We start from the raw sequence: 23,261 nt of genomic DNA on the forward strand, positions 1-23,261 counted from the left end.
TCAAGCCAGCCCCTTGGCTCGCCTGTGTCTCCTCATCGTCTGCCGGCGGTGAGCGTCCCTGGGCACCCCGCAGAGCTGGGGACCCTCTCCAGCAACTGTGCCACCCGGCAGGCTGCAGGGCTGGCCGAGAGGCTTTCCCCGCACCCTGGCTATGTAGGGGAACAAGCTGCAGCGTGGATTGGCTGAGGACAGAGAAGATCAGTGGGATCTTTAGGTCAGCAGGAGCTGGGTGGGGTGATCCACACCCCCCTTCGTGGTTCAGATTTCCCTGCTTTTGCCTGGAGGAGCAAACGCGGCTGTGGGACTCCCTGTCCTGGAGGACTGCGTGGCCAGGCTGCTGCTCCCAGCGACTCTTGCAGAACAGCCAGGATGGATGCCAACATGGTGGGGACTTTGATTTTAAGAGTATCTCAGATCCTAGAGTTGTGATCTTCCCCGCAACCAGACAGAGCTGTTCCTCAGCCTCAGGGAAGGCAAAGATCCCTGAAGAAGCCACCTGGGCTCCTCTCGCCTTGCCTTCTCCTGGCATCCAGTGCCACGCAGCCAGGCTGTCCCGAAGGTAAATGAAACCTGTGGTGGGTTAGTTGGAGAGGGAGGTTGCTGAGGACACTCTGGGGAGGTGGCCACCGGCCCAGTTGGTCTGGTGTACATCAGGCCACAGGTTGTCCCGAGCCTGCAGGCAGCTCATGAAGGGCTCGGAAAGGCCACAGGGTACTGGTAGAGACCAGACTCTGTGGAAGGTCTACTGTATTTGTGCCTTCCTCTCTTGCAGTGATGCAAGGCAATCCCTGCCCGTGCACAAGCTTTGCCTCCTGGAGCCCAGCTAAGCCCATGCTGTTGAAGTCAGAGAGCCAGTTAAAGCTTTGCTTTGGCTCCTCGGCTGGCTGGGGGGCAGCTGGTTTCTGGGCTGTGCGCATACCCAGGGCCTCGCTGTGTGTGGGTCCCCTGTGGTTTTTGGGCTCTGAGGCTCTCGCAGGGAGCCGGATGAATTGTGGCTTCAGAGCTGCCCCGAGAACCCTCCTCTAGGCACGGCTGGTGCTGGGACCACGCAAGCATCAATTGTGCAGGGGTCACCCCCTCCAGATTTCTCCTGGATGCTTAGGGTCCTGCCTGCTTTCTCAGAAAGCCCCATCTCCCAGGGCCAGGATATTCTCTTGTCTACCACATATGTGTGTGTAGATACACATATTTTCAGTAGACATCCCTACCCTCTCCTATTTATGGAGAAAGCTGGCAAAGGCTTCAGAAAGGTACACCAGAAAGATGAAAAAAAAAAAAAAAAAACCACTATGAAGGCCAAGAACTATTATGTTTTCATATGCCGTGGTGCGGGGCTGGCTGATGGGAGCCGGCCGGTGAAGGACCACAAGCTTGCATTTGCTAGGACTGAAGGACTGTTGAGCAAGCAGATTAGCCAGGCTGCTGCTGGATGGTTAATCGGTGACCCCTGCTAGGCTCACTCCGATCTTTGTTTTTTCCTGCTAGGGGACAGACAGAATTGTTATAAATGTTTGGGTTTGTTTTTTTTTTTCCCCTTAGCACAAACAGGGTGTGAAGCAAACAGGGAATTACAGACTAAAGAGTGCAATAAAGAGTGAAAAAACCCTAGCAGCTACCTCGGTGTGCTTGGATTTGTCTATAAATCCAGCTCCACGTGGGGTGTCGCTTGACCAACGGCAACCAAACTGCCCCCAAACTGCTAGAAATCGGGGGACCCGCCCCCCCGCCCCGTCCCGGCCCTGGGGAGCCAAAGGCCTGTTGCCTCAGGAGGCAGGGGTGTGAGGGGGACATCCTCCCTCCGATGAGGGTAACGCACCGAGGGTATACGGGGCGGAAAAGGGGCTGGCTGTGCCCCCGTGGGGCTGGAGCCCGGCTGTGCTAGATGAGGCCCCCCCCCGCCGCAGGGAGCTCGTTTACCCGCGGCCGGGCCGGGCCCCGCCGGGCGCCTGAGGGAGCCGGGCGGGGCGGGGGGGGGGCGCCGGGAGGCGGCAGCAGCGGTGCCCAGCGCGGCCGGCAGGTGTCGCCCCGCGCCGAGGCCTCGGTCCGCCCCTCCCGCCGCCAAGATGGCGGCCGCGGTCCCCCAGAGGGGCCTCCCGCGCCGCTGCCGGCCCCTGCGGGGGAGCCTGTGCGGCTGAGCTGAGCGACGAGTGCCAAAGGTCCCGCGTTTCCACGAGGGGGTAGTCTTTAGGGGGAAAAAAAATTATATGTGGTAGTTTCAGGACTCTTTCGGTAACCGTGTGCGGGGCGAGCTGCTCCCCTCAGCTTGCCACCGCCCTCCTGATGGTCCGCTGTGAGGTGCAGGCAGCTGCCTGTCGGAAGACTCCGCTGCGCAAATTGCGGGTGGCCAGTGCTCTCGGTGAGGCTCCAGTTCACGCTCTTCCTCGGATGCCTTCGTCTCACCCAGCAGCAAATGCAGGCAGGGGCTGCCTTGTCAGGGGCAAAGTATGACCCAAAACCAAAGCCTTTTTTTAAAGGGAGGAAAAAAACAAAGAAAAAAGCAGCAAAGAACGCACACTTGGACCTGTATGGACTCAGTAGTGGTGAGGAAGTTGCTGCCTGGACTCAGAGGGCCAGTGACTGCTGGCTCCGGCTGGGCTGCTGAACTCCCCATGCTTCCAGGAATAGCTGGAGTAGGGTATTTGGAGAGGATATTCCAGGGATAGCGAGGATATCATCCCCACAGCTCTTGACCCGCTTGTCCCACTTACTGCTGAGCTCCTGTGGAGGCACGTGGCCCCAGCCAAACAACTTGGCCAATATGGGTCCTATATGAATGCTAGAGGGGTCTAAGCCTCCTGGTTCCTTCCCCTGGTTGCTCCATAGCTGGACTTACCCTGCCTTGATCTGGGAGCAGAGATCCCTCTGCAAGGAGGAAGAAAATGGCAGCAGTGATGGAAGAAGGGCAAGTGAGAAGAAAGTAGGAGAGACTGATGACGGGAGGCACCAGCCCTCTGCCCTTGCCTGTCTGAAGAGGAAGCTGCTCATCTCCTTTAGGAGACACATTGTTATTGCTGCTGACGGGATTAAATCATGCTATTTCCTGCTGGTGCTCTCCAGCCACTGGTGCCATGGAGAGAAGGTGCCCACCCCAGCTGGCACCACACTCACAGCATGCCTGTAGTGTATTCCTGCCTGGTGCAGGGTCTTCTCCCTCCAACCTGCTCTGGGAATGAAGGGTCCCTGGGGTAGGACCCGTGATCCACATCCTACCATCTCCTCCAGGAACCTGCTGTGCCCCACGTCCCACCCGCTCTGTGTTTCTGCCTGGCATCCTTGCTGTAGGCATTCCCTGAGGTTCACTCCTCTAATTGCCAGCTACAGATATCCCATGGCAGACTGCTGCTATTCCCGTCAAACCAGCCCTTCCCAGTGGCATCTGAGGAGCCTTCCCATCACCTCCTGTGCTCTGGATCTGCAGTCAGCAGAGTTGGCTCCAGTCTCCCCTGGGGAGAAGACCCTGACCCCAGACTGCTCTTTGCCTGCTGCAGAGTGAGTTGAACCTTAGCCTGGAGCCTTGCAGAGCTGCTCTGTTCGAGACTGAGATGGAGGGACCAGATCTTTCCCCTTCACTACCACCTGGGCAAGGCTGGAGGTGAGCAAAGCCCATGCCGGCACCAGGGGAGACCGTTGCTCTGCTCTGAGCAGGTTGCCATTCAGCACCTGGAGGACCCACAGTGGGACTGCCTAAGTTCAGTAGGCAGCACAGCCCAGCTGCTACAGGCAACATGAGAGCTGGTCCCAGGGAACGCCCATGCGCCTGTATAAAGCACTGATTGCAGGCCCACAGCTGGAGCTGTACCTTGGGGCTATTGCTCTGCCCCAGTGAGTGCTGAGCTAACCCAGCTGCTTCTCTGCCTGCCTGATCTGGAGGAGCAAAGTGCAGGCAGGTGAGAGCTTTCCTTCTCTCTGGAGAGACTCTGCCATGGGAGAAGGGTTTGCAGGATCTGCTGGGATCTGCTGGGCGCAGGCTCTGCAAGTGCTGGCTGTAAGTGTAGGATTTGTGTGGCGCTGGGGAGGATGGATGGGGGCTTGGCAGAGCATGTGCCCAGTGGGAATAGCAGTCCTGGGGGTCAGAGCTCCTGAAGCAAAGTGAAGGAGGTGCTGTGGTCCCTGGCTGCCACCCCAGGTAGGACCTGGGTGCTGGCCCTGGCTTTGCAAACTGTGGGGCAGAGACTGCAGCCAGTGGTTGGAGGGGGTCCCCACTCCCAAGGAGCTGGGTGGTTAGAGCTGTTAGCCCTCCCTCCTGGCGGGGCATAGTTGGATTTATGTTGCTTTGGGGAAGAGAAGGGATGGGTCTCCAGCTCTGAAGTGTGTCCTAGCCCTTGTCTGGTAATGGTTGGTGCTTACTACCTACTTGGGGTGTCTACTAGAGGGCTGTATCTGCTTCTCTTGGTGTAGGCTGGGCAGGTATTTTGTGGGTGCTGGTTGCTCAGGTGTGAGTTGGGTGCAGAGCAGGGACACAAGTGGGGGGCTCCTGGTGGTGCAGAGGCATGGAGGTGGGGGTGTCCGTCTGTCCTTGCAACCCTTGCTTTGTCAAGCAGACCTAGAAAGAGGAGCTGGTCCTGGCAGCTGCGACTGAGGATGGCATTTGCGGTAGCTGTGACGCCCTGTGCTCCATGTCTCCTCTGTCTCTGGGAGAGGGGCTTGGGAGGTGGCTGCTGGGCTGGGGCAGGAAGGGTGTAGGTGCCTGCTGGCATGTCTAGCTAGGAGGTGAGTGTGCTGTCTCGGAGAGCACAGTAAAACATGTGCTGCGGGGACTAAATAGCAGGCAACATCACTACCAGCAGGGAAGGTAAACAGATGACTGTCTTATGCCATTAAATATGTGGGATCTGGAGAGAGATGGGTCAGTTTTAGGCTGCTCTTTAGAGAAAGCCAATCTGTTCTATTCAGAGATGGTGGTGAGTTTTGAAACAGCAGTCCTGAAACCACAGCTGGATTTTAAGCCAAGAGCACTTTGTCCTCAGGAAAGGCAGGCAGTCCCAAAACTCCAGGGAGACAAACAAGCAGCTCCTCTTAAAGGATTTAAGCTCTCAACCTGGTCCTCATCCACAGAGTTGTGCCCCTGCCTGGCTCTGTCTTACAGGTCTCTGTTCCAGGCTCTCAGGGGGTTTGGGGTCTTCTCTCCAGGGTGGTCACGTCCTGCCAACCAGTGCCCCTTCCTAGGGCTCAGAGCACCAGGATGCTGACACCCAGCACCCAAAGAGGGAAGCCCACCCCAGTGGGGAAATATCTCAGTGTGTGTGCACTGTAAAGAAAACACGCCTGTTGGGAAGATGCCCAATCAGGGCAGGAGGCCTGGTTTCCATCCAAGCCCTGCTCCTACCCATGCTGGCTGCGTTCATGACTTTCACGTAAGGAGAAATCTCTGGAGGATGCTGTTGTAGAGGCATTAACCCAAGAGCAGTGTGCAGCATGGCCACTTTGCAAGGCCTGGGGGCCACCCATGTCCCCCCACAAGAACTGCCCAAAGTTAAAGAAGTCCAAAGCCGCTCAGCCTGAGACAAGCATCTTGGGCATAATCAGAAGCAGCACTTTGTCCTCTGGGCTCTGGCAGCTATCGATGCTAGTGCTGGGCTGTTGCTGAGCTGAGACACTGGGCACTTGGGGATGCCTGGAGCAGGCATTAGACTAGCAAGTGCTCTGCATGTATTGAGTCCCAACTGGCTTGTCTGGGGAAGACACTGTGTGTCATCAAAGTGTGCCTTCCTATCTGTGCAGAGAAGCTATAAGGCTGGCATTTGCCTGCTTGGATTGCTTCCCTGTGGGACTGTGTACTATGAGCTTCCACATGTGCTGCAGCAGGCCTGATATGCGATTCTTTTATTTCCCCCCTACCCCGTGGTGCACATGGGTATTTGAGATCTCTAAGTGGGATCTTCCTGACTTCTGTACCTATACAGACATCTCCTGTAAAGCCTCCTGATGGTTAATGGCACGCCAGCTTTGCACATGGCACTGAACAACATCTTGAAGTGTAGCTGGAGACCTAGTAACTGACTTGCTCCTGTTCCTTCAAATGGTGAGCGTGACCAGCTGTTGTTATGTAGTCTCTCCTCCAGTCCTTCTGGGAAATCACACCACGATTGTATTTCTGGCTTAAGAAATTTTTTCCCTAATCAGACTGGGCCTCACAAAGAGGTTGCCACTTAGTGGTAATTACTTGCTTTAGAAGCTGAATGTCTCCTGAGGATTGCAAATAGGGGATTATCAAATTAATTAGGTAAACCAAGATGTGCTTTTGTGAAGCCAAGGCTTGCTTTACTTGTGATCTGAAATAAAGGTTTAAATATTATTAAACTGCATACAACCTGCTCTTGTCTCCCTAACGGGAGAGAACTAGCTCTTTCCTGAAACACTGATATTGGTACAAAGGGCTGCTTGCAGCTCTACTTGCTGCAGTGCTTGTTGCTTTTCTTTGACAAAACCTGTTTCAAGCAAACACCTATCACTGGTCGTAACGCACCTGTTTGTGCTGAGTGGGGTCTAACATGGCTTCTTGGTGGATTCCCATGCTTTTATAGGCTGCCAAGTGGAAGGGGAATGGGGTTCACAGTGGGTAGCTTGGTGGGATTGTAATGTACCTCTCTTCAACTTGTACTTTCAGGGCACAGCTTAATCCATGGGACATCTGCATAGCCATATGTGGACATGGGAGCTGGCAGAGAGCCCCAGTCCGGTCATGAGGAGATGCCTGGAAGTAGATTCAGAGGCATCCACTGATCAGTGGGTTAGCAGGTCCTGGAGTACTACTCTGCCACAGCCTGCTCCTGGGCTCTCCTTTCCCTTGGAAGTCCCTATGGACATAGGAGGTTCCCTATGCTGTGCTGAGGACTACACCAGTGATCATGCTAAGCTAACATGGAGTGCATGGGGGTGTTTTCCTAAGAGGTGTTGGCTGCTGCAGTGCAATCGTCTAGCTAACTTGCATATTGCACAACTTCCCCTAGGTCAGAAGATGTCCTTATCTGGCATCTAAAACATCTGTCCTGTGTTTCTTCCAGCACAGCTGAGTCCTATTCATAAAAGCATTGAGCTTTCCCCAATTTGCACAACTGAAAATAAGCAGAACTCTGCTAGCTTTGACTCAAAGGCAGAGGTCCTTTGCCTGCCTCCTACCTCTGCCTGTGCTCTCTCCCACCTCTTATGGGGCTCTAGGTTGTGGTGCTGCTTCAGCAGGCACTTGAGAAATACTGCAGCTCCAGAAACCAGATCAAACAAAGGGGAAGGGGGCAGGGGGGAAGGCAGGAAGAGATGTGGGTCTGAAGTTATGACCCCTGAAGTTTCAGAAGAGTTGGTGTACTGACCCCCCTCCTATCCCCTCCTCTTTCAACTCTGAGGAGGTCCCACAGCCTTCAAAGTTTGGCTCCCCATCCTTCCCGATGTCAGCATTTGCTGCCTTTTGCCATATTTCACCTCTGGGACAGATTGTCCTTAGCAGTACTCAGCTGCTGCTGCAGCCGGGTACCAAAGCGGTTCCCTTGGGGCAAAATTGCCCATTGGTCCATGCAAAGGACCTGAGTCTGCTGGATGGGAAGCTGGAGCACATGGATATCTGCTGGCAGAGCTGGGTGACAGCAACCTTTGGCAGTGGCTTCAGCAATTAAACCAACCCAGAGGAGAGCGCAGGCCTCGTGCAAGAGCGAGGAGCTACTCCTGTGAGGAGACAGTGAGAGACTGTGTTGGGGAACAAGCGTGGCATTGTTGTCAGCCTCAGTCAAGAGGGGCTTTTTAACACCCACTGAAGTGCTGGCTACAGCTGTCTCCCATGTGCTTGTGTGGGAAATGGATCTACAATGCAGGAGAGGAGGGAAAGACCACTTTGCAATTTAAAAAAAAAAAGGCAAGCTATATTAGGATCCAGCCATGGGTAAACAGCAGTGTGATGTTCCCCTTAGTGCAGTGCCATGGCACAGGAAATCACATCACTGCCTCTGACTGGGATGGGGTTGAGCTGAACTTGGGCTCTCCAGCCTGGAAATCCTTGGTGGAGGAAGGCGCTCCTGAGCTTTGAGTGCAGTGTAGAAAAGGAAGGAGGCATGAGGTTGGGCTCTAAGCTGCTCTTGTGTTAGACAACCCGTTCCCCCTCTGCTTCAGTAAATAAATACCTACAGCCATTGACTTTTCTGTATTGTGTTGGTTTGAGAACTTGTGGAGAGCTTTTGGTTGTCATGTCAAGAACCGAGCTGGCTGCTGCACTGCAAAAAGTACATGCTAGTGGTTATATAGTTTGAGTATACGAGTGTTGGCTGTATGGTCTGGGGAGCACCTGGCTCTGTCCCTGGTCATGCAGGTGGAAAATGGGATAGGAACCAGATCTGGGCTGTGTGTGCTTACGTGGTGCCCTCCTCATCTGTGTTTATGGGGATGCTGCAAACTCCTACACCAGCCCCTGAAAGTGCCACTTTTCTCTTTCTGGCCCTCAGAGAGCTGGAATTAGGTGGCTTGACAATGTCTTATCCTGTTGTGAAGTCAGAGCTAAAGGAGAAGGCAACCTTGTGCTCCCAGGCCTGTGCAAGCCACCTGAAGGGGTGAGGAAAGATGAAAGCTGCTCTCACCCTGGAGCTTCTGCCAGAGGTCTGGCTGAAGGAGACCTGACTGGTTCAGTAACAGTGTGGGAGCAGGTTCTCTGCTCCATCCCCATGGGCTCTCGGGTTGCCCCAGCCCTACCTGGGTCTGCATTGCCCTTCATGCCTGGGGAGCACACATTTCTGTTTCACAATGTGAGGAAGCTCCTGGCTTGTGCAGGAGCCCTTCTGCAGGAGCCTGTAGGGTCACTTTCAGCCCTGCAGCAGGCTTTCCAACAGGCTTTATACAACTGTTGGGGGCTTTGGCCCACTGCTGGAGTAGCCCTGAAGAGCCCAGTCTTGGTACCTAGGCTGCTGGCAGCCAGACTGCTTGGAGGCTTCTGATCTCTGCTCAGAGGCTGGTCCCCCTGCAGACCTGAAGGTATTTGCAGAGACTTTTTTGCTGGATAAGCATAGTCATGTGCAAGGAGTTGGGTTAGCCCTGGGCAGCCATGGCCTCCTGAAAGGAGACCTCCATGTATTGCTGCAGTTGGAGAAACAGCAAGGAGATTTCCATAAAACATCTGGGCATGAGAGGCATGGTGGATCTTTTCTACCTCCTTTTACTCTGTGCTGGGGGCCCTGCCTCCAACAGAAATAGCTCAGCACCTCTGATAGCATGAGGTTTGTCATGGCCAGCTCCGTGCCATGTGTGCACTGGAGGGACATTGCTCTCTGTGCTCCCTTTCTCGGAGGGGGGCAGTCCGTAGGGAGGCTCCTGGCATCCATGGGAGGATGTTGCAAAGGTGTGGCCACGTTTGTGGGCTGGGAGATGTGTTTGGGGAACAGGTAAAGAGCAAAGATACTTTGAAAACTTAGCCTTGTGTAGATGGTGAAGTCTGGTTGGAGGCTCTGCTGGGGAAGCATGCCAGGTTCCTCATCCTCCTGCTGTGAATACGAGGGGGAAAGGAAGGCTCTTCTGCATCCACAGAGAAGATCACAAATTCCTTTAGTTACTGTGGATGACAACAACTAGGTAGTGCCTGTGCTGGGTTAATACCCTTTGCATTGGCAGGGATGCTCTCCTTCACCCAGCTTGGGATTATCAGCTGATCTCACCTGACATGGGCTGGAGGTCCTCACTGCTATGGTGCACTGCAGACAGCACTGTGCTTCTTTAGGGAGAAGGTGACTAGCTGTTAGAGGCTGTGGGGGAGCCTCTGCAAGCAAGGGATGTTTGAAAGACAAGCACTGAACAGTGAGGCAGCTGCTCAGCTCTGGTCCACTGTTAGTGTTGCATCCCCTTTTAGGAGGACATCTCTTTCTGCTTAAGGAAAGCAAACTGCAACCCTGCAGGGACTGTCATCCATCCTTGCTGCCCATACGAAATGCAACAGCACATCAAGCAGCTGGTGTATTGAATGGTTGCCTTTGGGACTGCTTGAACCCATGTTTGCTGGTTATGTCTGAAAACATGCCATGAGGCCATCATGTGCGATGGGGTTTAGGGGCAACTGTTGGCAGTCCTCCCTGGGAGGGGAGTATCTGAAGGTGTTCTTGAGCTGAACCAGCCTGTGTGGGCTCTGCTGCCGGCCCTGTGGAGCAGAGCTTGGGAAAGCTGTGGGGGCCTGCCCCTTGAGCCAAGGTGGTGGAAGTGTTTGGTAGCTGTTGCTCCAGCTTCAGCAGGCAAGTACCCTGTGCTTCTCTACTGAGCTTGTCTACGCAGGGGATGTCTTCCCTCCTGCTGTAGGTCCACGTGTCCTGCCTGAGTCACCCTTCCTCTTGGGATGGATTGGTTTGTGTGACCTCTCCCAGAAGCAGGGACAGCCAGGTACCAGCACCGTAGCCTTCTTGGTGGAGGGTCAGTCCCCACCGAGGCTGCCAAGACCACACGCTGCTTGGCCAAGGCTAGGAAGGCAGCTCCTGGTCCCAAGCCCTGCTGCCAGGCCCTGCACCTCATGTCCAGGGCTCTGAGGCTTTGCCTGTGTGTCACTTCCTGCCCAGCTTCCCGTTACACAAAGCCTTTGTGTGTCAACAGATCCTGGGATGCCCTGCGGCACCTGCCTCTCCCCTCCCTCTCCGCCTCTGTGGCTCTGCCCTTTCCCGTTGTCACTTCTGTAGGCTGCTGCCTGCCTGTTCGGTGACCTTCCCCACTGCTCCCACTGCTCGGGCAGTATTTTGGCCCCTGGCCATCTTAAACAATTAATGGAGGGGTGGAGAAACTTGCCATGTTAAATTACTTCCTCCTTTGGGAGGGGGTGAGGTCTCCACATCTCTCGCCTGATACCAATGCAGTTTGTTGCTGTTGCCTGAAGCGGTCACTGCCTCTCTGCTTTCCTTCTAGAAGTTAGAAAAACAGTATTTTGGAGCACTCTTTTTGTATTTCTCGGCGTTTTGCTTAACCTGCAGCGCTGCCTCAGGGTCTTGTGGAGTGGAGGAACTTCTCTGGACTTAGAGAGAAGCAAGCCGAGAGGAGGTGGGGGGAGGATTTTGCTGGAAACCTCTTTGGGAAGCTGGAGACCTTCTCAGGATGCCTGCTGTGAGCTTGTTCTCCTCTAGCAGCTATTCAGATCTTCCCGGGCGAAGGCAGCTCCCTGCCACGAAGCATCTGCATTAAGCAGGTCTGTGCAGGGGCCAGGCGCGCTTTGAGGGACGCAGATAGTAGCGATGCCGTAACAAGCAGCCTGCGAGTGTTGCTGGCTCTGCCTGTGTCCGTAAGGTCCCTGCAGGGCTGGGGAATGCAGCACCCTGCACTCGCTATGCCCCTCCGCCGTCTAGCGCTGGAGTTGGCTGTCAGAGAAACCTTCAAGGTCCCCTGCTTAGCCCTGGTAGTGTCATGAGTTAGATTAGTTGGAGCTGTGCTGGGGGCGGTGAGGGCTTGGATTACAGTCCAGAACTCAAAGTGCTTTGGTGGTTCACGTCGGAGGGGAAAGGAGACGCCCCGTCGCACACATGGAGGAAAAAGAGAAAAAACACTCCCTTTGGAAGTGAGGGGGAATAAAGGAGGCCGGCAACATGGTAAGGAAATCTCTGCGAAGGGCTCTCGCCCTGGGCACGAGCAGGGCTGCGCGGGATGGAGCTGCTATTGGGGCAGCCTGCCTGGAGCCAGTGCACGGTGCTAATGCCAGGAGTGGGAATCGGCTTTTCTGGCACTTCCCGTTACTCAGATGGCACGCTGTACTCTGGGGTGCCAGCCCTGGACGGTGGCTGCAGGGACACGGGTCTCCTGTTGGCACTGACCCCCCGCGAGGTGCCTATTGGGGTACAGTCCTGGAGTGAGGAGCTGGGATGGGGCAGGTCAGGCAGGGCCCTGTCTTCTGGGCTGCCTGGATGCTGGGCTTTCCTCCTGCCCTTGCTCTTTGCCAGTCCTGCTCTGGGGCTGTGGGCACTGCCCCCTTGCAGAGCCTGGGGAAGGGGAGAGCATTGGCTTCTTTTCTTCTGCCCAGAGTGGGCATCCAGGGGTTCAGAGAAACCCCTGAAGCTGGACAGGGATCCTTCCCTTTCAGTGTCAAGTTCTGCATGTGGGGATCCTTGTTTGGAGAGGGGCTAGATGGGAGCAGAGCACCCCATCTCCCTGGGAGTGGTGCTGCCCTGCAAACAGAGGTGCCCAGCCCTGGGGTGGCAGAGGTTGGAGGGATTGTTAGCCCTGTGGCACCCAGTGACCAGCAGTCTGGCTTCTGATAGTTTGTTCCTGGGCTCAGGCTGGGATCCATGTGCCCAGTAGCCCTAAATCTCTTGGACATGTCCTGCTGTGTCATGGGCTGCTTCTCCACAGCAGAGGGAACAGTCCGAGGGGGGGACAAGCAGCTTGCATTGCTGCTGTGCCTGGCAGTGACTTGTGTTTTCTTAAAAATTCAGCTTCTGGGCTTGGAGAAGCTTGGCTTTCATTGAAGGATGACTTGCCCAACTTTTGGCTTCTGCAACCTGAGCTAAGATCATAGACCCATGTCTCTTCCCTTTGCCACCCTCCAGCTCCTCTGCCAAGGACCCCGTGGCTCCCTGTACCCTCACGTGGCTATGTCAGAGCTGTGGTGTGCTCTCCTCTCCTATCCTGCTGTGGAGGCCTGCAGGCATCTCACTTCTTCCACTTCTCTACCCCAGTCAGGAGACCTCTTTCCCCTCACCCTATGCCTAGTATGTTCCTGGCAATTTCTGGTCTATGCTGGTTATTGTATGAAGTTGAAATCAAAGGAGAGCACTGTTTGGGGCTGTGCAGGGTGGGTGCCATCCCTTGCAGCCCTGTGGGCTGCATTTTGCCATAGGGGCTGGAGCAGCACTTGTGATCTCTGCTCTGGGAGGCCTGAGACAGAGACCGGCTGCTGCTACTCCGCTCCTGCAAACCGGAGGTGACTTTCTGATTCCCAAGTGCTTCATCCCCAGTTCAGGTCCTTCACCTTGTTCTAATGTGTGATGCAAAAGCTGTCTGAAGCAGGGGCCTTTGCGCAGAGCAGTGCCGTGGCCAGTCGAGGTGCCACAGTGGGTTGTGGGCGGGCAGGGACCATGCATCACTGCTGAGGAGGGATCGTGTGCCTCAGGCACTGAGTTCAGGCTTGGTGGCTGCAAGGAGCAGGAACCAGAGGCCAAGTTGCCACAGACCCAGCACTCGGCGCTGGCCACACCATGGACACCTGCGATCTGTTGCAGGTGTCCGTTCCTAATGCCATGGTAGAGAGTTCGGGAGGTGTGATCTGTGAGTGGCCAAGTTGTGACTGTAGCTCCAAGCTGTTCTGTTTGACTTGAGTTTTGGTGTCCTGGTGAATCAACCAAACCCTGCAGGCAACAGATTTGGATCTAAGTGAATGTGGGTCAGTCTGTTGGCCTGCATGAGGCTTCCCCATGGCTGCTGGCAGTCCACAGGACTCTAAGGCTTGGCTCCTGATGGAGGTCTGGCACTGTGCAGCTGCTGGCTGCCCTGTTCTGTGTGAGGCAGGTGATTCCTCTTCAAGGGGTGTCTGTCATGTTTCAGTGTTAGGGATGATGTGGTGTGTGTATGGGTGCATAGGGTTGTTGCAGCTGGAGGATGCCTAAAACACCAAATGTGTAAGATGCCTTAGGCCGAAGTAGCCCACTTCCACCAGAACTGACTTGCAGCTGTGAAAGCCCCATGGTGTGAGCAAGGCAGGAGCCTGACAGGGCTCTGTCTACTCTGCTTGTCGCATTGTGGCTTTCACGGCTGGGAATCTGCCCTCACTCCCTGGTAGGGATTTCTCCTTCATGGGAGAGGGAGTGGGCTTCACCGCGCCTGGTGCCTGCTGCTGGATGGGGTACAGGAGATGGTCAGGGCGTTTGGCTGGACCACAGTGCGCCTGTATTAGTGTCCTGGTTTCAGCTGGGATAGAGTTAACTGTCTTCCTAGTAGCTGGTACAGTGCTATGTTTTGAGTTCAGAGTGAAGAATGTTGATAACACTGATGTTTTCAGTTGTTGCTCAGTAGTGTTTAGACTAATGTCAAGGATTTTTCAGCTTCTCATGCCCAGCCAGTGAGAAAGCTGGAGGGGCACAAGAAGTTGGCACAGGACACAGCCAGGGCACCTGACCCAAACTGGCCAACGGTGTATTCCATACCATGTGACGTCCCATCCAGTATAGGAACGGGGAAGTGGGGGGCAGGGATTCGCCGCTGGGGGACTGGCTGGGTGTTGGTCAGCAGGTGGTGAGCAATTGCACTGCGCATCATTTGTACATTCCAATCCTTTCATTATTGCTGTTGTCATTTTATTAGTGTTATCATTATCATTATTAGTTTCTTCTTGTCTGTTCTATTAAACCGTTCTTATCTCAACCCACGGGTTTTGCTTCTTTTCCCGATTTTCTCCCCCATCCCACTGGGTGGGGGGGAGTGAGTGAGCGGCTGCGTGGTGTTTAGTTGCTGGCTGGGGTTAAACCACGACAATTAGGTACCCCACCACACAAACCCAATACAGCACCCTGCTTGAGGAATAGTTTCCACCCAAGCAGGTGCACAACCCTGTGCTCTTGGGTGGGTGGGTGGGTTGGTTGGAGGCAAAGCAAGCAGTAGCCCTGCTTCTCCATGGTGTGGAGGTCTAGTTCCCAGCCTCTGTTCCCACGTTGTGAGGGACAGCTTCCTCTCCAGGAAATTGCTCAAGCTGCAGCAGCTGGCCAGGGAGCCCAGAGCTGCTTTTCCACCCTTGCTAGGGTGATTGCTGCTGCTCTTCAATGGTAGCTGGGGCACTGTGGACCCAGCATGTGAATTCAGCAAGGCTTCTGCAACTGTGCGCCTTGGACTTGCCTGGGCTACTCCTCCCATGTGGTGGCATGCTCCAAGTCTCCAGTCATCACGCAAACATGTAAAGCAGAAACTGTGTGTATCACAAGATGTGCAAATGCTGGTGTCTTCCTGCAGAGAAGTTCAAGTGGCACCTCTGTGCTGGCAGGAGAGAGGATGGGTTTCAGCAGAAAATACAGTCTTTCCTTCATACTTTGGTTATGTCTTCTCCAGGGGTGGGAAGGAAATGAGTCTGGGAATCACAAAGAGCTTTAAGCATTGGGAATCTTCTTTCTTTATTTCTGTGCCAAAGCCATGAGCAAGATGCTGGAACAGAGACCAAGCCCAGAGACGTAATCCTGAGCACATGGAAGTGGCCTGAAAGCATCTTCTCTGGGGTAACAAGGATGACAGCTTGTGCATTTTGCCCAGCTTCTTTCCAAAAACACTGGGCAGGTGAACATGCTCTTCATTTTCACAATAAAAATAATGGCTATATGCAGGTGGCAGGCCAGCTGCATCTATGTATCTCTGCTGAGCAATCACCAAATGCATTCTAGTACCAGGTAGGAATGCAAAACAGCAAGTGTTTATGGTGAGAGGCTGCAGGTGTCCAAGGAGGACTGTATGCTGAGTGATGGTGTTTATTTTCTGAAAATCAGCATCCTGTAGCATAACCACCTCTGGTCACGCTGCTGACCATCTACCTGCATGTGCAGTCAGCCCTGAGGGCATACCTGGCTAGCAAAAGAGATCATAACGTGAGAGCCTTGTGAGCATCTTGCTGCTGGCCGCTTCAGAAAAGATAGCCAGCCAGCATGTCTGTCTAAAACAGATCTGTGCAAAACTAAACCATCCTACAGGCTGTGGGCACAGCCTAAACCTGAGTATCGGTGCTGAGTGTGGGTGGAAGTCACAGACACAGGGGGTACAGACCCCTTTAATACCGAAGTGCTGAAAAATCCCTGTTAAAACAGTCAAAGTGTCTTCTGCAGAAGCTATAAACTCAACCTACCTATGGGCACTCAATATCAGAGCACCTTTTGTTCCTATTCCTGGCTCTCTACCCATGAGGGAACCCCCTGTTCCTGGTCTGCGGAGCTCAACGTAGCCAAGGTCTGAAGAAGCAAGTAGAGGCAGCAGGATGGGATGTGTTGCTGACTGAAGAGCAATAAAAAGCAAGGATAGCCTGCTAGGGTAAGCTGCCCACTTCTGGTGGTGGGATGCTCTGTGCTTTCTACACCACTCATGATACCTGGGTTGCAAATCAGAGAAGTGAATGGACGTGCCCTTGTTGACTCTGAAGGCTTGACTGTGCTAATACCTCTCTGCCGCACAGAGTGCCTCATCTCTGTTGGCTGGCCTAGCCTTTCATTAAAAAAAGAACAAAAAAATGGGGCCTTTCTTGTGGTAAGTGCTCCTGGCTGGTTTCATACGTATCCCATTTTTTGCATCACTGGACACCAAGCTGAAACTTCCAAGATCAAAGCAGCAGAGAATGAATCTGAAAGTCTTTCTTTCTGCTCAAATTTACCATCCTGCCATCAGGCTGGGATGCCCAGGATGAACCCTTGCTCCAGCTGGTGCAACCAGCTATTGATTTGAATGGAATCAAATGGCTCAGCTGAAGAGAAATGGGTACCAGATGAAGACTTGCATGTGCTCCTCCTCGACATTGGTGGATGCGGTAGAGGGGAGCCTCCATGGGGCCTTATGGTCACCCCCAATGGGGCACGATGCTGTGGCTGGCTGGTGGTTTGCGTGGTGCAAAGAAAAGCTGCAGGAGTTCTGCTGATCTGAGCTAGGTGTCCACCTTGAGCTTTGCAGCCTGCGTTAGGTGTGGCAGTGTTCGCAGGAGACAGAGCTGTGAGGTTTCCTGAGCAGGTTCCTTCAGGAGGATACCTTCCCTCAGGCTGCCTGTCAAATTTCAGTGGCTCCCAACAAAAACCTAGTGCTGCTGAGCCTCCAACATGGTTAAAGGATGTGGATTATTTGCTGTCTGTTGTCATCTTTCTGAATACATTTACTTTTTGAACAAGGTCCTTCTCATACGCTCAGGAGGCTGGTATGCAGACCCGTTAATGGATCAAGGGGAAAAATGCCTGTGGATGTATTCTCCTTTGTGTTTGGGCTTATAACCACCCACGTTTTGGCATACATCCCTTCTACGCACAAAGATGTCTTTTAGAAATCGCTAGTTAAATCTCCACCCTCCTTTGATATGTATGGAAATAATGGGACACGTGAGACTGTTTTCTGTTTTTAAAAAAAGCTATAAAGAGAGTAACTTTAAAAGCCTGTGTTTACTCCTTTCTTACTCAGGAGTTTAGTAAAAGCAATGCACTGAATTTATGACTGAGTTACTTAGCTTTCCTGGAGGCATGCATTTAGCGCTGTATCTGAATATAGGGGAAATGTTTTCATTCGACTCTAAGTCCCAGGCTTGGCTGCTCAGGGGCAGGAGAGCTTGAGCACACGTGTTTCTGTTCCCCAGTGAGGTCAGAGAGTCTTGGAGCAAATCTGGGTCCCTCTGGCCAGGAGTACTTTTCCCTGCGTGGCATAGACCGATGCTTCTTGCAGTGACCCAGGGCTGAGCTGGCATAACCATGGCCATCTCTGGGCTGCCTGCTCTGTCCTTCTGGCTGATCCTTCCTCACAGCCTCTTCCTCAGAGGTGGCATCTGATTGCTGTTGGCAGCTGCTTTCTCATATCAAAGGTGTGTGGGGATGTGCTCCTTCAAGGAAGGTCCTTGCACACTTATTGTTTTCTCATGTGATCAGCCAGGCCCTCCTGGAATTGCAGCTTGGCTTCAGAGCTGTTTCTGTCCCCTGTTGTCATAGCAGAACTTGTATTTCATGAGCACATGGTAATACAGTGTGTTTAAGGCCAACAAGAACTATGGCTCATCTGTTACGGGATACTGGGACCATGGAGTGTTACCTAGCTCCCACACTGAGGCTGGGAGCTCTTTAACGAAAACATGACCTTTTCTTAGTGGCATCCACCCTCAATTATGGAGGCTGCAAGACATGGAGAACCCACCAGTCCCCATGGGAGTCTGTCCAGCAGCTCATGCACCTTGCAGAGGAAGGGGTGAGATCTGAACATGAGCTGGACGTGCAGTACGCGTGCAATGCTGGCACATAAGTAATAATCTGAATGCTGATCCTGTGAAGATAATTTCTGGCACTCGTCAGCTGTCCTGCTGAAGGATTATCATTTTCTCTTTGAGCACAGGAGGCTGCCCATCTGTTGTAAGATGCCCCCAGATGGGTGTCTGAACACAAGGTGTTGGCTATGGCCTAATGCCTCTGACTAAAAGGTGTTAAAATGAGCTGACCTGTTTGGCTAGGAACTTAGCCGGGGTGTTTTATAGCAGGCTGGTACAAACAAGTCTTTCATTTCCCTAGAGTGTCCTGTTATTTGGTAGGTGTTAGGCACAAATGGTAAAGGGTACAAGATGCTACTGCTCAGGTTGGTTCGCCAGATGGATGCCAATGCCTGAAGTTGAGAGTGGAGCAAATACTGTAACTAATAAGAAGATGAATGAGATCAAGCAATTCTCTTGGGTAGCAGAAAGATTTTTAGTGCATTTCCTAGAAGAGCCCTGTAAAGAAAGGGAGTCTGCTGTAATGTCCCAGGACTTGTCTTGTGTAGAAGTGGCCTGGGACATTCTTGACTCTGTCTGTGATATCTAAGAGCATTTAGCAAGCCTTGTCTGGGCCTGTTGTAGGAGTCTGACACTTTGAACGTGGAGATCCCTGGCTGGACCATGGCATATGGTGCCATGGCCAGACTGTTAGTGCCCAAGCCAGGGCAGCCCATGCAGTCTGGTGGTGGGAGAGAAGAGGGGCGCAGGTCTGCCATGTGGGGTCTCGGGGAGGCATATGCAGCTAACACTGGGCAATGAAACCACAGCTGCCACATGCTTACACTCTTCCAGCATGGGTCTGTCGCTGGGAAGGGTGTTTTAAAAGTACCCAGAGCTTTGCATCACACTGAGTACAGCTTTGTTAATTAATTGCATGGTTAGATCTATGCCAATGATATTTTAAAAAAATCTGTGCTTAGACAGTTATTTCAGATTAAGGACTTAATCCTTTGATTAAACTAAACCAAAATAAGCTGGTCTCCAGCTGTAAGATGGTGTTTTATACACAGCTCTTCTCATCCACTTGCAGGCCCTCATTTCAGCTGGAAGATGTCTGTTTAAGGACAGGGCTTTGGTCTCTTCTCTCACATGCCCTCTAAACACCGATATCATCTGCCTGATCTATTGCTAATAGAAAGTAACAGGCCTTTGGGAGCAGGGTCTCATTCCCTGCTCTGGATAAGACCTACTTTCTGCTCAGTTTATTGAGAGCTCAGTTACGAGTGGGACACATCCCTGCGAGGAAAGGCTTAGCTCCATTTCCCAGTTCTGCTCCTCTCTGGCTATAAAATTACTTTCCTGGATTGTGGGTGAGTGTTTCATCCCCAGTTTGGCCTCTCTAACCTGTTCAGCAGTTGTCAGCAGCTTTTCTGATGTGTTGGGTGTTGCACAGACAAAGGAAAAAGGCATAGGCCCTGCTCCAGAGAAGCTGGAGTATGAAAACATAAAGGAAAGGGTAGAGAGGAGTAACGTGAACAGGGAGCTCTGGTGGGAAGAGGTGCCGGACTGCTATGCCTGAATGCACATGATGCCATTTCCTTCGGGGAGCAGTGTTTGGCCAGGCTGGCTCCTCAGCCAGGTCAGGCGATGGTCAAACAGCAGAAAGCTTGCTGTGCAAGCTGCTGCATGCATCTAGCTTCCCTTGGGGGCATGTATAAGTGGAGGGCTGGGGAAGGCCCTGCTTCTCCAGGTGCACGGGCTTTGCTCTCTGAAGGGCTGCACCAGGATATGTCTTTGGTAAGGATGAATATTGGGGTTAGGGTATGCTAAGAGCAGGTTTGCTTCTTGTGTTGCTGTATCAGACCTGTTGACCATCCTGCTGGGCTGCAGGGGTCTCGGGCAGGGGAGCAGGCTCAGGTGACTGTTGCTGGTCCTGTTGCCATATGCCAGCGTCCATGTTTGGCCACCTGAAGCATGGTACAGAGCCACAGACGTGGCTGCCTGTACCAGGTTGCCTCTGCCCTCTACTACTGCCTGCATTTTGCCCTGGCATGAGGACAGCATTGATATAGCTGTGCACTAGCTCCAAAGCTCAAGGCTCGCAGGAGGTCATGCTTTGCTTTCAAAACAATCTGGGATGTCCCCCTTGAGTGAAAACAAACCAGCCCTGGGCTGGCAGGGTGATCGCTTAGCTTTGGGCCTGCCTTTCACCAGCTGAACACGCCCAGACCTACAGCATGCGCAGAAGCGGGACCTCAGAGCTGAAAAGCAAATACATCATTTTTCCTTTTGTTTAATTAAATGAGAGATCATGAGTTAATCGCTTCCAAGCGCTTGTTTTCCTGCAGTGCCTGGAATGATAATCCCGCACGCTGCCCAGTAGGAGCTGCTTTGGCTGCCGCAGCCGTGTCAACCCGGAGAAGGGCCGGGGGAACAGAGGGAGGCATCTGGAAATGATTCTCTGAGCTCTGTCTGCGGAGCACCACTCCCTGCAAGGCTGTAGGAGCTAGTTTATCCACAGGCTGTGGAATTATCCTGCCTGCCCCAGCGGCAGGGGAGCCGAGCCGGGCTACAGCCATACCCCGCACAAGGGATCCCATGGTGGCATGCAGAAGGCAGCTCGCTTTCGGAGGTACAGCCCATGAGCGAAGCTGGTCTGGGTGAGACTGCAAACATTTTCCTCCCAAGTGGAACTGGGTGCTGTGCTTTTCTCCCCGAAAAGCTTAAAACAATAGCCCAAAAAGCAGGTAGAGCCGTTCCTGGTTATCTCACAGGAAGGTTGTGTAATTACAGCAGTGGAAATGCCTACCTCTATAGCTGTACCACTTAATAGTACATTATTTTAGTGAAAATATCCAAAGACAGGCAGGGTGCTGAAGGCAAGCGCCCTCCTCCCAGCCTCCCCCTGAGCCTTGGAGTGCACAGCAGAGGGGGGAGCTGGCACTTGCTCTGGGAAGATTTTTCTCTCTTGAACTCATTGCCGCTGTGATTAGAGCAGCTCAGGAAATGGGGCTGGGAGGGTTCTCCTCCCTGCAGAAATGGAGTGGGAAATCTCAAATTTTGTCAGAAAAACAAGCCTTGTTTTTAGCCAAAGACCTGAACAGAGAAACATCTTGTTTTTAAAGGCAAAGCGGCCTGGCTTTCAGCTTTGTGTCAGAAAGTGGAAAGGCTTCGTGGAAAGCCCAGAGGTCTGTTTTTACTGGAAATGAGGTTTCTCACGTCAGCTGAGAGCTGAGCAGCCCCAGCCAAACGGCACAGCACAGCAGCCTTTGCTGGTGGAGGGACCAGCTAACCCAGCCCTGCTCAGCGCCTGCTGTGTGCTCCTTTTCCCCCACTCCCAAAGCTGGCTGGGGGCCACAGGCAGGCGCTGCGCTGCGATGCTTGGAGCTCTGCCTCTTCCCAGTTTCGCTGTTACTTCTACTTTCCAGTTCTGGGGTGTGGGAGGGTTGGGTCATCTCTTCCCCTCATCTTTGCAGGCTCTGGTCTCCTCTGTCCTGCCTTCACACTGTCCGTCGGTACCTGGGCAAGAGGGGAGAAAGTAGGTGCGTGCAGGACGTGGCCAGGCTCCGGGCAGCCGGCAGAAGGAGGCCAAAGTTGTGGGAGCTCCTGGCAAGGCCTCCCTGCTGAGCAGGAGCCGAGACGCTCGGTGAGTCAGAGCTGGGTGTACCATGGGCACTGCTCGCTGTGCTCACAGCCTCTCTGGGCTCTGCTCCACCACCCAGCTATGCTCCTCGCTCTGCCAAGCCACAGCAAGCACTGGATTTAACTGGGGCACATTGGGATATGTAGTTTCATTCTTTGGCTGCTCAGATGGAGGTCTAGGTTTCTCAGAGCAGAGCTGCAGATCCTTTAGTTAAATTCCTGCCACAAGATGAATCCTCAGCACGTTACATCGGCCAGTCCAGCCCGCTACAAAGGAGCGTTGTCTGCCGTAAGTCATGGATTAGTCAAATAGTTAGTCTGGTCTCACCATACTGATGTTTTGCAGGAGTCTTCAGACAGTATCTGGGCTGTCAGCAATGAAGATCTGTGCCTCTTCATGTCCTCCTTGACCAAGACTTGGTGTTCTGTAGACAAAATTCTTAAGCAAGACACTGACTTCTTAGCAAGGTGCTTGGGTGAGTTGTAGGGAAAATGCTGCCAAGACTTTGTGGGCCCAGGTGGGTCCAGCAGCATTGCAGCCCTTCCCTGCACCAACTTGCGTTATCCTGAGCCACTTGGATTGCTGTCCCAGGCACTTGCTGGGAGAGTGCAGGTATTCTGATGCTGTGCAAGGTGTGTAGCCCTGGGGATCTTCTCTCTGCTCCCCGAGCAGGCTGACTTCTTTTTCTCCAAATGCGTAGGAGGCTCTGCAGGGTTCAGACTTAATTGGTGAGTAGCAGGTCCCAAAGAGGAAGCAGCTGACTCCTGAGTCAGAAAGAAATGTAGCATGGCAGGAGTTCCCAGTGGCTGGAGCTGCTATGTAGGTCTCTCTGTGCCCACAAATGTAGGCCGAAAATTCAATCGGTGTATCTAGAAAAGCCCAAGAAGCTCCTGGTTACTTCAGATGCCTCTTGACAGGCTCCTCTCCCATCCTGCAGCAGCCGCTTGTACCAGGAGAGGTAGGCATGTCCCCTGAGCAGGGTTATAACTGATCCTGGGCTCCTCCTCCTGCTGCCTGCTTGTTAGTCCTGGCCTGGGGCTTCTGCCCAGGCACTTGCAACCTCATCTCTCGCTGAGTCATGGTTCTTGCTGCAGTTTGTGATGGGGAGTGAGGCTCTTAGGGCTGAGCAGCAGAGCTTTGCCGCAGCAGTCTTTATCCCTTTATTCATTTCACAGCATCTGTGGCTCCCGTTATATCAGCGGGGGGGCACCCCACTCATTTCTTCTGCCCCCATTCTGACCCAAGCTCTCTGCCAGGTGTGAAACCCTCCTGGGCTCTCCCTTCTCCCCAGCCCTCCCTGGTGGGACCATGCTGAGTTGTTCCCATCACACAGCTCTGCCCGCAGAGTCCAGCCTGTCCCCACATGCCTCTTTCCTCTTCCCTCGCTGTGTGCTCCAGCCCCTGCACCGGCAGCCAGCTCCCAGCTGAGGAGCAGTGAAAGCCTGTATGGCCGGACGTGACCTTAACCTGGGCTTTATTTAGCACCTTGATTTATAGAGGAGTTATTTTTAAAGCAAGTTTTTCTTTCGGGAGGTGTGGTGAGCATGTTGCGGAGTGATGGCAGGGAGCTGGAGTTCATAGGTCCTCCTGTGCTATTGACAAAGAAGCATTTGAGTCCCAAGACACATTTTGCTTGGGGAGATGCTCTCTGGCTTGGTTGGAAAGCACTCCTGTTTGCCTTTGTGCTGGGTGGCTGAAAAGGAGCAAGTGTCCAGGACCTTTCCCATGAGGGGTATGTGGCAATACTGTTGGAGACAGGGAAGCCTGAAATTTGCAGTCCCTGGAGGAGGCTGC

At 53.4% G+C, this 23,261-nt stretch overlaps 1 protein-coding gene across 7 annotated transcripts in view; it reads left to right on the forward strand.

Moving 5' to 3' along the window:
* Positions 1–3,886: 3,886 nt before the first annotated feature.
* PLEKHG4 (pleckstrin homology and RhoGEF domain containing G4) overlaps positions 3,887–23,261 on the forward strand; it is a 95,542-nt gene continuing 76,167 nt past the window's right edge. For 6 of the 7 annotated variants that reach the window (XM_052796771.1, XM_052796773.1, XM_052796766.1 and 3 more), the window contains exon 1: positions 3,887–3,985. In XM_052796771.1, the coding sequence (XP_052652731.1) occupies positions 3,923–3,985 (63 nt within the window). In that variant the 5' untranslated portion in view covers positions 3,887–3,922. Of the gene's footprint in view, positions 3,986–11,148; positions 11,526–23,261 lie in introns of those variants that run through there. The other variant, XM_052796768.1, reaches the window with a different exon arrangement.

The sequence above is a fragment of the Harpia harpyja genome, chromosome 9, assembly GCF_026419915.1.
Source record: "Harpia harpyja isolate bHarHar1 chromosome 9, bHarHar1 primary haplotype, whole genome shotgun sequence".
Taxonomy (NCBI): Eukaryota; Metazoa; Chordata; class Aves; order Accipitriformes; family Accipitridae; genus Harpia; species Harpia harpyja.